The sequence below is a fragment of the Mastacembelus armatus genome, chromosome 15 (assembly GCF_900324485.2).
Source record: "Mastacembelus armatus chromosome 15, fMasArm1.2, whole genome shotgun sequence".
Lineage (NCBI taxonomy): Eukaryota > Metazoa > Chordata > Actinopteri > Synbranchiformes > Mastacembelidae > Mastacembelus > Mastacembelus armatus.
The window spans coordinates 16999120-17013224 of NC_046647.1; the positions used below are offsets into that span (position 1 = coordinate 16999120).

The 14105-nt window shown below is 37.1% G+C and overlaps 2 protein-coding genes across 4 annotated transcripts; one reads left to right on the plus strand and one right to left on the minus strand.

The window, feature by feature from the left end:
* The first annotated feature begins 375 nt into the window (after positions 1-375).
* On the plus strand, positions 376-8392 carry hif1an (hypoxia inducible factor 1 subunit alpha inhibitor). Of its 2 annotated transcripts, none has more exons than XM_026309710.1 (8): positions 376-772; positions 3266-3516; positions 4170-4318; positions 4467-4612; positions 4795-4901; positions 5785-5848; positions 5951-6061; positions 6380-8392. In XM_026309710.1, exons 1-8 carry the CDS (start codon positions 593-595, stop codon positions 6434-6436), a joined length of 1065 nt encoding a protein of 354 aa, XP_026165495.1. In that variant the 5' UTR covers positions 376-592; the 3' UTR covers positions 6437-8392. The 2 variants fall into 2 exon arrangements, with proteins under 2 accessions (XP_026165495.1, XP_026165496.1); XM_026309711.1 differs by lacking the exon at positions 376-772 and adding an exon at positions 2963-3175.
* Positions 8393-8504: 112 nt separating this feature from the next.
* Positions 8505-12850, minus strand: cuedc2 (CUE domain containing 2). 2 transcript variants are annotated; one of them, XM_026309715.1, is made up of 9 exons: positions 12709-12850; positions 11937-12019; positions 11705-11848; positions 11527-11588; positions 11289-11422; positions 10958-11125; positions 10815-10879; positions 10670-10730; positions 8505-10583 (listed from the first exon to the last, which is right to left on the minus strand). In XM_026309715.1, the coding sequence occupies exons 2-9, from the start codon at positions 12008-12010 to the stop codon at positions 10437-10439; spliced, it is 855 nt and encodes a 284-aa protein (XP_026165500.1). In that variant the 5' UTR covers positions 12011-12019; positions 12709-12850; the 3' UTR covers positions 8505-10436. The 2 variants fall into 2 exon arrangements, with proteins under 2 accessions (XP_026165500.1, XP_026165499.1); XM_026309714.1 differs by having other exon boundaries at positions 11937-12022.
* Positions 12851-14105: the final 1255 nt, after the last annotated feature.

A 14105-nucleotide genomic window follows, 5' to 3' on the forward strand; every position in this document is an offset into this window, starting at 1 on the left:
TTTTGTTTGTGTGGTGCCTCTGGTGCAATACATTTTTTCTGGTGTTATTTTGTTTTTGGCATTAAATCTGTTTGCCGCAAATACTTTTTTACTTCAGCAAATGTATTACTTTTAATAAATATGCATGCTTTTAAAAAGTTGGGATATATAAATATTAGTATGCGTTTTTACTGAAGACTATATTTTAAAAAATGAAACAGTATTAGAACCTTTGAAAACAGGCACAACATCGCCCTCTCGTGGTAGAGTCGTACTAATGCAACATGAGCGTTTAGTCACTCGGTGCACTAGGTGTCGCTGTGGGATGTTCTGGGCATAAGTTTATCGTGTAAGTGTTTCCTTGAATACTCTCGTTTGTATCTGCTGGCTGTCAACACTGTGTGTAAACACCTACACGGAGCAGAGCCGGAGAGAGGAGCTGCTGACGGCGGGACCGCACAGTATTCTCTGGTTCGTTTAATAAACAGAAGCTCGGGAAGGCTTGTATGGTAAAATCCCGTTGCTTGCTGCAGCCCGGCACGCCAGAGGAAAAAACCCGCGTTGCTCCATTGTACGGGGGACGGAGGCAGCTAATCGGCGCTTGTCGACGACCATGGCAGCGGTGACCGTGGTGGAGGCTGATTCGGCGGCGAGCGAAGGCGGCGCTGCTTTCTCTGGCATCCACAACAGTGACTGGGATGAATCTCAACTCCGAAAGTATTCTTTCCCAACCGAGCCTATTCCCCGGCTGTCCCACACGGACCCGAGGGCAGAGATGCTAATTAACAACGAGGTAAACCTGCAAAGTTAGCTTGCATAAACCTTGGACACAATATCATAGCTAGACCTGCACCACAGACCCCGACGTGAGTTTGACTCGAGGAACGGTAGCTTGGAAACGAAATGAGGTCAGAAAGAGTCAACAGTGTTCATAATAAACTTAGTACTGAGAGAGAATGGTGTATAATTGTGTTCAGGTTTATTTCTATTAGCCAGGACTTCAGCAATCAGTATATGGGATGTTTGCCAAATGAAAGATCAATTAAGCCATTTACAAGCATTGTTTTGCCTCTATATTAGTGAAAAAACAAACATACAAATGAGCAGCTTAGAGGTTTATGCTTTGTGTTACTTTGCCTGCTGACAGCGGGTTTGGGGAAATTGCAGAAAATTAAAAATGTAGAGTCTATTGATGTTCAAGGGTAATCCAGTCCAATAATGTGCAATCAGGCAGTTTGCCTCTGACATCTGTTTGCTAATATCATTATGTTGCTCAGCTCAGAAATACAACAAATATATAACCGCAGGAGAGTTTTTCTCCATTTTCTCCAATGGATATATATATATATATATATATATATGTATATGTATATGTGTATGTGTATGTGCTATAATTACAGGTGTACTTTTTCTTAAAGCAGTGAACAAGGACACATACAAGTTTGAAATTAGTGCAGAGTAATCTATAGAAACTAATTAGTCTTAAAGCTTGTTTGTTTACACATTTTACTTAACCTCTGGGCCTAAGACATGGGAGGCAACCTTGGTGTTGTTGGGATACTTTTGGATGCAGAAAGGAGCACAGGTGTAACCTGATGAAGAAAGGGACACCATCATAGAGCTGTGATGTCTTTGACTGGTGACCAAACAGTTGATAGGTTTACAGGTACATCTCTTATGGGTAGGAAAAATTTTTTTCTTTTGATTGCATTTCATATAGGACCTGATGGACATTTGTTAGTTAAGTGTTTCTTGCTAACATATAGACTAAACATTAAAATTGAGTACATTTATTTCTTCAGCTTCTTCAACACTTCTCTAGTTAATCAGCTTACCTTTCTCCACTTGGATTTGATGACATCACATCACATTTCAATCACATTTCAATCAGTAAAATAGTAACAACAATTTCAAATCCACATGACATTTCTACAAAAGAAGTTAAGGAAAGAAAATGTGTTTTGTGTAATGTAAACACCTTTTTTTTAACTTTTAAGGTTTAACACTTTAACTTTGTTTAACACCTAGATTCTGAATCTACATTAAAATCTCTATTGTGAGATGTTATGTTAAGCCACAAGATCAATCAGAAGTAATAAAACTCTTCATATTTGTTATCATGTGCAATTAATGTTGATATTATTGATTAACATTATTATTGATTTGGTCGTGTTTTTGCCAAAGGTGTTAAATTCTAACATGAACTCTCATGCATGAATAAAGAGATGAACTCATCAGATCGATTGTTTACAATACAGCAAAGTTATGGCTCACAAAACTGGAGTCCAATGAGCTGACAGTTATAGAACGCGAACAGCCAATCACATACGCGCGCACGCGAGAGAACAGCATTCGCGTGTCCAAATGTGGAGTGTCGCTGTATTAGATAATGTCAACTGTTAAAGCACGCCCCCAATAAACCCGAGAGGGACATGAAATCCTGTGCTGGTGTGTCTCCAAGTCCTATCACGCAGAATGAACATACGTTTTTATGATTTCAAACAACACGCAGAGCCGATTTCATATTCACCACAAAAAAAGAAAGCCAAAAAATATCTAAAGTATAAGAGTATGGTCTGTGGTGGGATTTTTTTAAAAATTTTTTTATTTGTTGCTGAAACTGCAAATAAAGGAAGAACCCACATGTTTAGAAACACTAAACCCAAATGACTAATCGCGTTCCCGAGTGAAAGTGAAACCGGGAGCGGTGCAGTGTGAGGGGCAGGCAGGCAGCGGGAGCGCGCTCACCGGTCTACGTTCAGTTTGTCACGTAGCCCTCGGAGTTCTGTGTGTCCGGGGCCATATGCTGCAGCACAGGCGTACTGCGCCGGTGTGTGCTGGGATTTATGTTCCTCTTTGTTTAAAAACGTTATTCAACACAGAAATATGAATACCAGCAGTTTCCTGAGTTTGTGTGGAAAAAGGCAAAATCACGGTCATCGATGTGCAACGACTTGTAATGTTTAGGGACACTTAAAACAATTCAAGGAAATATTAAGGGGCATTTTCAGCAAATGTAATCATATTTTATATAGATCACTAGTTTGAGTCTAATTCACTAGTTTGAGTCTAATTCACTAGCAATGCATTAAATATTAATCCGAGTTTATTGCAGCTATCAATTTGAGAAACAAACACTACAAAGGACAGTAGGCTATAACCCGTTCAAATGTCTTGGCGACAGCTTGTTTTCCAAGTGAGTAGGCTTATTCACCTGAAACAAGTGAATGTCTGATTTTGTGTTATTACTTTATTAAAATGTGCTGTAATTTTTTTTCTTTCCTAGGAACCGGTGGTTTTAACAGACACAAACCTTGTATATCCAGCTCTGAAATGGGACATTGCATACCTCAAGGAGAACATTGGAAATGGAGACTTCTCAGTTTACATTGCAGAAAACCACAAATTTCTGTACTATGATGAAAAAAAATTGTGTAACTTTGAGAACTTTGTCCCCAAGTCACGGCGAATGGAAATGAAATTCTCTGAATTTGTGGATAAGATGCATAAAGCAGAGGAATTGGGAGGAGATCATAGGTGAGATATATTTCTAAGGACATATTAGTTGGAGTTCTAAACTAACGTGTTAAACAGGAATATGAAGTTATGTTTATATGTTATGTTCGAAGTTATGTTTGCTGCTGCTCAATATAAACAAAATACTCTATTTGAAGTTCAAACAGTTACCTATCTTTCAGGAAGATGGCAGGGTTGTGCTGCAGAGGTACTTGTCAGTAAAGGCTGTTTTCACTCATGAAATGTAATGCAGAACAGGAATGTGGAGCAAATGACTAAGCGTTTGCTGAGGAGAATCAGGGGAGTAGCGTATTCTTGAGACCTGACTTTGCCTGGATGCACACACACAGATCGTTTACTTAAGTCAACTCGCTGACACTCTGGCTATTGACTGTTTGGATTTACACTGCCCATATCACCCTCAGTGTCACATTATTCTCCATGGTTTAAACATGTAGTCTTCTGAAACAGAAGTATGTTGTATACAAGCTGATATCCTGCAGACTCATATGGAGAACGTTTGAAATTGGCTTCATTGTGACTTGTTTCAAGTCTTAGTGTGTAAAACAGTGTTTCATACATTTTGCATATATTTGGTTCTTGTGCATTATGCAGTTTTTAATATACTATCAGTCTATATGAATGACAATAAAATATTTTCCTTTACACATTAGAGTATATTTGCAACAGACCCTGAATGACACAGTAGGGAAGAAGATTGTTGTTGACTTCCTTGGTTTCAACTGGAATTGGATAAACAAGCAGCAAGCCAAGAGAAACTGGGGACAGCTGACCTCCAACCTGCTGCTCATAGGAATGGAAGGTAAAGGTTCTGACAGAAGATATACACTGAATAAGGATGTTTCTGCTATAAAATATGTTTGCAGGTGTGGTCTTTGGTGTTTTGTCACACATCTGTAATTATAGACATCTTTGCTTCTGTTGCTGTTAATATTCTCCATTCACCATAGGCAATGTGACACCAGCACATTACGATGAGCAGCAGAACTTCTTTGCACAGATCAAAGGATATAAAAGATGCATCCTCTTCCCTCCAGACCAGTTTGAGTGTCTCTATCCATACCCTGTACATCACCCCTGTGACAGACAGAGCCAAGTAAGCTAGAGAGCCAACATTATATAGTAATGTGAAGTTGATCTGTGTAGTAGTGCATTTGGGATTTAGTTCAGTTACATTAAACAAATGTTAGAAAAGTAGGAAAGAATTGAATACATTTTACAGTTAATAAAGCCAATCGAGGATAAAGACTGCAGTTAATGTTTATTTTTCATTTATAGGTTGATTTTGATAACCCTGACTATGAGAAGTTCCCCAATTTTAAAAATGTTGTTGGCTATGAGGCTGTGGTGGGCCCAGGAGATGTGCTCTACATCCCAATGTATTGGTAAGAAGTATATCTGTATGGTTTGCATATAAAAAATAATATATATGTTTACGTTATTTACTTCAGCTCTAATGCAAAATGAGATGTTTACTGAGTTTGGTGAAATAGCTGGTCCAAGCTTATTCACAGTTTATCAGGTTATAACTAAAACTGATTTTAGGCCACTCCCCTTATACACTATAAACTTACTTTCAGGTACAAATGATTCCGTACAAGTATGATGAAAAAATACTATTTTAGATAAAACTGCAGATTATTGAATAGCCATTATAATGTGTTAATGGCATAATTGGAGGTTGACCTTTCACAATAAGATTTACCCGCCTATTCATGATAAAATGGGTACCTTTTATAAAGAACCAGATTTGATTTCATTTGTGATACCTTGATGACAAAACAAAATACAGCATTTAACAGTTATTATAATGGACATTTGTCATCTTTAGTGTATAAACTTTATTTGCAGAACAAGTACAGATATTTTGTGTTTGTACTGAAATAATTAAAATTGGAGTATATTTTTCAGTTAAATTGCCCATGATATTATATTTGTGTACTTGTGCGCATTTCACTCAGGGTCTATTCACCTGTGTTAATGAATTGTATAACAGCAGTGAATTTCTGGATACATTGCGAACCACAATATAAAACACAATATGACCAGTAACAGTTGATGAAAGTCAGAAAAAAATGAGACTTGTGTCCTTGTTGCCCTACTGCCATCTCATATACTGTCTGTGATTTGTTGAATAACCTTTTACTTGCATTGATATTAAAGATAATAAATATTAGGTAATTGGTTTAGTGGAAGCTGCAGAATATTAGTCTTTGACAGTTATTTGAAAAATATTAATGTACTTTTGGGGTTTTTTTGTTTCTTCAGGTGGCATCATATTGAGTCACTGTTGAATGGCGGTGTGACAATCACTGTCAACTTCTGGTACAAAGTATGCATATTTGAATCACTGCTTACTTCAACGTTTGCCTTGTCCTACTACATGTTTTGTCTTTTATTCATGATTATGTACCCATTCAACTCATTTCTTCAGGGCGCTCCCACACCTAAGAGGATAGAGTACCCCCTGCGAGCTCATCAGAAGGTGGCCATCATGAGAAATATTGAGAAGATGCTGGGAGAAGCACTTGGGGACCCCCATGAGGTAAAACACTTGCTCTTACACTCGATTTACAGTACAAACTCTTTCCTAGCATTGGTGTGCACACATGAATGTCACACTGATTGTTTCTAGAACATCAACTCAGACCCACATTTGGGTCACCTGTTGGATAAATTCCCGGGGGCATGCTGACCCTTCCAGAAACCCAATTACTGTGAATATTTATGGCTTACCTGATTTAGTACAAAGAAGAGATATACACAGCCGAGGACAATAAGTATTAAAATGTAGTATATATAATATAATAAGGTATATATTATAGTAATTTGTTCTAATCAAGAATCCTTTGGGTTGCTGTAGGTTGGACCTTTGCTGAAAACAATGATTAAGGGGCGATACGACCATGATCTCAGTTAGAGCTCCACCTTAAAAACTGTAAACTGGACTGCTTTGGAAACTGTATGCAAGTGTGTACTTCTCACTCTGACTTTGGAGCTATGTATCCCTGCATGGCAATAAGTGACCATCTTGAAACCATTCTGCTTCAGTTGTCTTCGAGTGCCATTGTTATTGCAAAAAGAGGAACCATCTGACAAACTTGTGGGAATTTGCCTTACTTGAAGAAGTATTTTTTTCTTTTGTCATTGAAGATAATGCCTAATTTGGCTCATGTTTAGATATATTATTATATGAATCAGTGTTCTGTCAGCAATGTCATAACTCATGCTAATGGGTATTAGGTGGTATTTTCTCACCCAGTCAGCAAACATTGTCATTGAGATTGGTACCTCTGGAGCTTCCTGATAATTTTAACCACTAATGGATGAATCACAAGGTGTTATATATACCATAAGCGTCATGTAAAGACAGGATATTGCTTATTTACATCTAAGAACACAGTTTTAGATTGATTATTAACTGTGGATTGATGATTTTCTATTCTCCATCTTTATCACAAATGCAGCTTTACAGCATATTTAGTTCACCCCTCTAAAGATGACAGGTCTTTTAAGTGTTTTGAAATATTTATCTGTGTAATTATCTCCATGGCTACTAATGACATGGTTTTGGGGGACTGATGCGCGATTTGCAAAGCAGACAGGCATGTGGGCTCAGTAATAAAACATAGAAGCACAGTGATTAAAGGAGTAATGAAATATTTATCAAAAATGTGTGTGGGGATGAAAAAGGGGGCTCATACATTCAGTTGAAAGAATGTGTGATTCCTTAGAGCTAAAAGATTTGACCAGAATGACTGCTTTGTGTTTAATTTACATTCTTGCTTGTTTGATTTGTGTCTGAAGGACATTACTGGTTGTGCTATTCTGCATACCAGTAAAAGGTTAGGGAGCACTGACTATAAATGACATACTGCTTCATTGCAAATATGGTTAATTTTAAGAAAAATAAGTATGTATAGTTTTTTAAAGTTACTAGAGTAATTACAGGTGATATTTTTTTGGGATAGGATCATATGATGGCTAAAACTTATGAAGGATAGATTTATGTTAAAATGTTATCAACTAAGCTATCTGGATCATCTGGATTGTAGCTCATCCATCAGCCCTTTCATTGCAACATATTGCACCATCTAGTGGTAAATCTTGTAGTTGCATGTTAATCTTGCTGTGCCTTGTGCCTGGTCCTTGGATTTCATTGCTACAACACAAATATTTGACATAGAGTATAAAACTCAGCAGATCTAAGATAAAACTACACTGCAATGTGTACAAATGTCAAATTTAATTTGTAAACCTGTACATGCTGTTGTTAGGTTAACTGTCTTCAGAAATGCACTTCTGTGGCCATATATTTAGGACTATAGTGAAAGTGATTTGAAAGTTGGATGTCACTTTGCAAGTTTTAAGTGCTCTGCAAACATTTGTAAAAGCAAACACTAAATGAAAGCCGTGGATGATTCCATATGTTGAGCTGTATGTGCCAAACCAACATCTGCTGATAAATCTGTAGGTGGTGAACTATAAAAGGGGAATATCGAAGCACTTACTTCTCCAGGAATAAACAGGGAGTTTTCCTCTGTCTCATTAAGGTTCAATCCACAGTGCATATTTCTTACAAATTGCATGATGATTGAACATCTACTGTAAAAAGAATTTAACTGATGTTAATGCTGATGTTTCACTGCTTTTCTATTTCTGGGTTAATGTTGTTTACTCTGTGTGCCTTGTTTAGCAATGACATGGCACAAGAATTTCAGTTTTAAAGTAGAAATCTTTTGTTTTAACTGGCATTACGCAGCTTCCAATGTGAGATTGGTGAGGGATCATAGACATATTTTTGTTGATGAATGCTTGTTTGTTTTGGACATAGTTTGTGCTCTCCTTGTTCTTATAATTAAAGTTTGCAAAGTTCCACACTGCTAAAAGATGTGATAACTTCTCATACACAATATTCTGCCTTTATGCATTTCAGTGAGTACTTTATGTAACATGAGTGAATAAATTGAACAATATGGCATAAATGGTAGTCTACAAAAATTAGTATTTATTTACTATAAATTGTACATCAGCAGTTTCTCAAAGAGGAGTTAAAACTAAGTTGTGACTAAACAGATTCAGTATATCAACTTCATTCTCTACAGTAACACCATCATATAATAATTAAAGACAACATTGCTGCTGATAAGAATAAATATCAGTAACAACACATCTTTTTAGTATTCGACTGTTTCACCCACACTCAGGACAACTATATTATACCACCATCAAAACGAATTGATTAAAGTTGCTCCAAATGGATGCATATGTGCACACAAAAACAGCTGGGATATCTTAGTAAAAAGAAAACTAACTAGCTCAGTTATTCTAATAACAAATAATTCAAACATAATAAAAAAAATTCCACAACCAGCAATCACAAGCGAAGCAAAATTCACAAAACACAAATGAGATGAAAGGAGCCATGATAGAAGAGCATGTCAGTAACATCACGTAAAACTGAATCTGAAAGCACACAACAGCACCAAAATGCATATGATCTGAGACTTACCAAATCCCATTTATATCAGAAATAAAAGAATATGCCATTGGAATGAATTTTAAAATCAAGCCCTCCAACGACATGTTTCAGGTTACATATAAGGAGCAACCACTGTCATTATTCCAGAGTTCATAGTGGTGTAATAGTTTGTGCATGCCTTAAGAATTGAATTTGTTGTGCTAGAAAATTAATTATCAGAGACTTTACTCATGATTATACAGGGTTTTTCATCGTAGTTGAGGTGTGTGACAACATGTTTATACCTAGTTTAGTCAGAGCTTACTGGTGACACTGACAAACATTTAATATTTTCTCTGAGGCTACTCAGGACTCACTTGTCTCTTGAGTTATGGTAAAAGGTTATCATGCCTTATTTTTGGATAACCTTGAACCAAGGTCATCATGTTTTAAAATCTTTTCATTTTAAAAAACAGATTTAGAACATTATATAGTGTAAAACTATATTGTCAAATAGCCTTCCTTTATTTGCTGTAAGTGGTGCGATAACAAACTGTGACCCGCTAAGAGGATTATTCAAGGTGTTACTGAACTGTCTTGAAACCTTAACACCTTCACTAAAGTTATTCAGAGAATTTTGTCTGGGAAAAAAAATTGTTCAGCAAAAATATCCAGATAACACAATTAACCTGCATCATGCAGGCCAGATTCTTTAGTAAATACTCAGTACTGTACGCACCATAGACTCTGCAAGTAAACAATGTATGGGTGTATCATAACTACTACAAAGTAGACATTTCTAGCCTCACCTAACGGTATTCAACCAAGGAAGACCATCCGGTGACAACTGAGGAAAACAAAAATTACCTCTCAAAAGAATTTTGCAGCACAACAAATTTTCCAAAACCCATTATTTTCATAGCACTATTCCTGTATGATGGAAAAATAGAGCTTTAAATAAAATTGGCACCAATGATTTAATGTGTACATCAGAAACACTGGAGAATTTAAGATGTCAAAAAGAAATATTACAGCACCACTAGAACCTATTTACAGAAATTAAAATAGATTTATCTCTACAACTTCAAGTCAAATTATGAATCCATATTGTACTAAGTTAAAGGAAATGCAATTTTTAAAAAAATGAGAAAATTAAAGGGTTAAACAATGTCACTAACATCAGTGCAACATCAGACCTGCTGAGATGGCAAAATGTTAGGCTATTAAACAAGACAAGTTACAACATCCACACCAAATTATCACACAAAAAATAAAAAAGGGATGCAACTGAAACACTGTAACTTAATGGTTTAACCAAGGCATATAATGGTAACACTTTTTAAAATAAGCCAGTGACACTTAAAAATAACTTACTTGGCAAAAGTCTAATAAATGAATGAAGTTTAACTTAGTGTAAACAACAATGTCAGTAGCTGCTTTTACAGTATTGTGCTTGTCATCAATGGAATCTGTACTTTCGTGCCGGCTTGAGGTTAACGTATGTCTTCTTCATGTCCTCTGTCTCATTTTTCTTCACAAACTGATATCGCTCTCCTTTTGTGGTTACCACCTGGTTACTGTGATATCTAACTAACTTCTTTGGAGCCTGCAGAAATCAAACCAGAGTTTTAGTTTATTAAAACAGATTTGATAAAGTTCCATTGTGAACATGCAGTCAAACTGTATCCTTACGTCTTTGGGAGCGACTGGTCGGTGTGTTTTGTTGTCATCCTCCCTATCCACCAACATGTACCTATGGTGATAAAACACAGTTATAAAACCAGAAACAAAGGAGTGAGGCCAGTTCTGCTCTCTGCTGTATAGGAAGCTTACTCACTTCTCAAGGATGCTCTCTTTTAGTTTCTGATCTGCCAATGAGGAAATATTCTTCCCATGATTGACCTGAGGCAAGAGGATACCATCAGAGTAGGCAGCAGCTGAAACGCAGTGGTAGTTTTCTTATGTGTAGCAAAGACTCACATTAAGAGGAGTAGGGCTGAGTTGGACATCGCCCTCTATGATAAGGCGAACAGCTTCCTCCATGTCTCCTTTGGCAATAGACAGGGCACTGCGAGCCTCGGACAGACTACACTTGGGAAACATCTCCAGCAGGTGCTGCTCCTGGGCTTCCCACTCAGAGACTGGTAGCTGGGCATATATATGTATATTTATGTTATCTCTAATTTAGATGGGTATAAACAATATGAAGAGTATATACACAATGAGCATTTGTTAAATTATACTAATTCAAAAACTTAAATGCATGAAGAAAAGGAAAAATAATGTTCTAAAGTGTGCTGAAAGTGATCACCTTGGCAGTGGCGCCCTCTGTCTGAGTTTTAAGGCACTGTGTTTCTCTCCCTGGCCTAGGATCACTGTGCAGGGTGGTGAGTTTCAATGAAACCTCTTCTGTCCTTTCTTTTGGCACACAGTTTTCTTCATCAGCTTAAAAGGAAACAAAAAAAACATCAGCTCACTGTATTATAATTGGTAGGACATTTGAAACACTTACAGTATAATTTATGTATGAGAAATCATAAAAGCAACACCTGAAGTCCGAGCAGTGGCTAGCTTTGAAGCCAGGTTGAACATCATTTCACAGACCTTTACACTGTAAAACAAACAAACAAAACACACATTTGAAATAATAACACCAAATGACAGATCACTGATAACACTGACTTAATATAACCAAAACAAAGAAGAAAAGTGTGACTGTGTCGTCACCTGTCAATTTCTGCAAAGCCAGGTATGTAAGCTTCTAGCATCTCTCCAAAGACCTCCACGTCAAAGTTCTCCTCGACACTCTGCTGGGAGCCAAGGTCCTCCAGGACTCCAGTAATGTATGACAGAAGAACATCATCCAACGTGCTGCATTAAACAGCCACAAAGAAGATACCAGTTATAAAATTAAACTTGTTTGTGATTACCTCAAAGTAGAAGGTAGAGAATTTCTTACCTGAGATCTGCATCAGGTATGTAAGTCTGAATAAACTCGTGCAGAGTACTGTGGATGATTTTGTGGAGGTCCATTGTGTTCTCCTGCTGTGCAGCAGAGGAAATAAATATACAAAGTGTGGGATTACAGCTCGGTTGAAAACGCTCGGTTCCGGTGGAGCATCGGTAAATGCTGTCATGACAGGATGCAGAGGTCAGTTCGGACTTTAAAGCGCAGCCTGCATGAACTTCTAGCTAGTTAAGTTGGCAGACGTCGCGATTAGCTCACCTCAACAAAGCTAAGTTAGCCAGGATGCAGCTATAACTAATATTCAATTCGCCGACGAAGCCAGTTGACGTCTCCATTAAACAAAGTAAGTGAACAGTAACTTAATTGTTGTTAACGTAACCAAAAATATCCACTATGCCAAAGTCAGACTTAAAAAATCCTTCCAGCGTTGTTTTTGCCCAGTGTTAGCATTAGCATTAGCGGACAACAGTTAATTAGCTAGCTACTGTCGCTACGGTTAAGCTAAAGCTAAACCGCTGCATGATATCCCCGTTATTTCTCACCTCATAGAGTCGGCTGTATACGTACGTATTTTCCAACCTTATCGGGGTCCATTCATCAACAACAACCTTTATCTTCACAAGCTCTATCAGAAATATCGGCAGGTTGTTGGCGAACTAGCACTAGCTTTTGTTAGCTAACAGGAATTGCTAGCTAACGTTTAACGCCAAACCATGGCGCTGTTTTTTTCTGTCTGCGCGACTTTTAATGGACCAAAACTTACTGTGACGGAAATTATGGAGACATGAAGCTCGAAGTTTTCCCCAGGTGTATCAGGGGATACTTGGCAGTGCGGTGGGTACAGGATTTCTGTCCGTGTTGCTTGTTAACGTTAGCCCGCACGATTCAAAACATTGGCACGTCATTTCCTCCCGATTGTGAACAGATCAGCTGTGAGTTTGTTTCTCCGTGAAACGTATTTGGAAATGCAGAAATACCGACTAGACGATTTTTTGATAAGTCACTTAATCAATAAGCCAATCAACAGAAAAGTTCTGCATATTCATTAATTGTCCTGCGCAATACCTGCATAGTTCTTTTAAATGGAAACACGAGGAATAACTTCTGATGTATTTTTATACTGATCATTACGTATTTATATGCTCATTAACTATTTTGCTAATTTAATTCATTATTTGTATAATATTTCTAACAAAAATGTCAAACCCTGCATGTTCTTGCTCCTCCAATGTGAGGATTTTTTGTTTTTCCTCACTTTCACATTATTGCTGGCTCAATATCTTTTTACTGTTGATTGATATGTTTGATAATGCTATCTAATAGATACCAGATTAATTGACAATGAAAATAACTGTTATCTGCTGTCCCCATCTACAATTCCAATTTTTGTGTGTCTTTCTGTAATGCTGCATGAACTAAATAGTTGTTTAAATGCAGCTATTATAGGGTTTACACACTATTTATTACGTTATAGTTATTTTGTCAAGGTATTTTGTTGTTTCAGGTTTCATGGCTTTGGTATTAACCTATTCCATATATCATACAATACACAATAAAAAAATGTATGTCAGAAGAGAAGAGAGACATACACAAAGCAAAATCTTTACTATTTAGTAATATATGTGGTGTCTAACAACTTTTACAAGTCAATAATAGCTTTCTTTAAAATCTGAAATCCATTTCCTATGTTCCAGGTATTTTTTTTTTTTCCTGGGTGTTCACCTTTTTTTTTCTTCTCATGTTCCAATAATAGTTCATACACATATTTCATGAAGAGAATCACCTCAACAAATTTGAATGTGCCAATACTGATCTAGCCTGCTTCTAGTCTACTCTTGCTTGGACATTATCTTATATCTTTTGCCAGATGCATGCATAGTTGATGATCAAGGTGTTATCTGAAGCAACATCAGTGATGTCATCAGATCCTGGTCTTGGTTGCCTCCGCCTGTGTTGGTATTATAGCAGATATGTACTTGTAAATCATTAATGCCTACTGAATTATTTTCTTGCTCCCTTGGGAGTATCTCTTGCCTGCTGTTGTATTTCATCTGGAAATATGGTACACGCTACTGATAAAACAAGCAAGAACAATTCTAAACTTGGCTGAACTCTCTTTCAACTCTGAGCTCATGGCTAGACATATGCGGCTGAGCTATT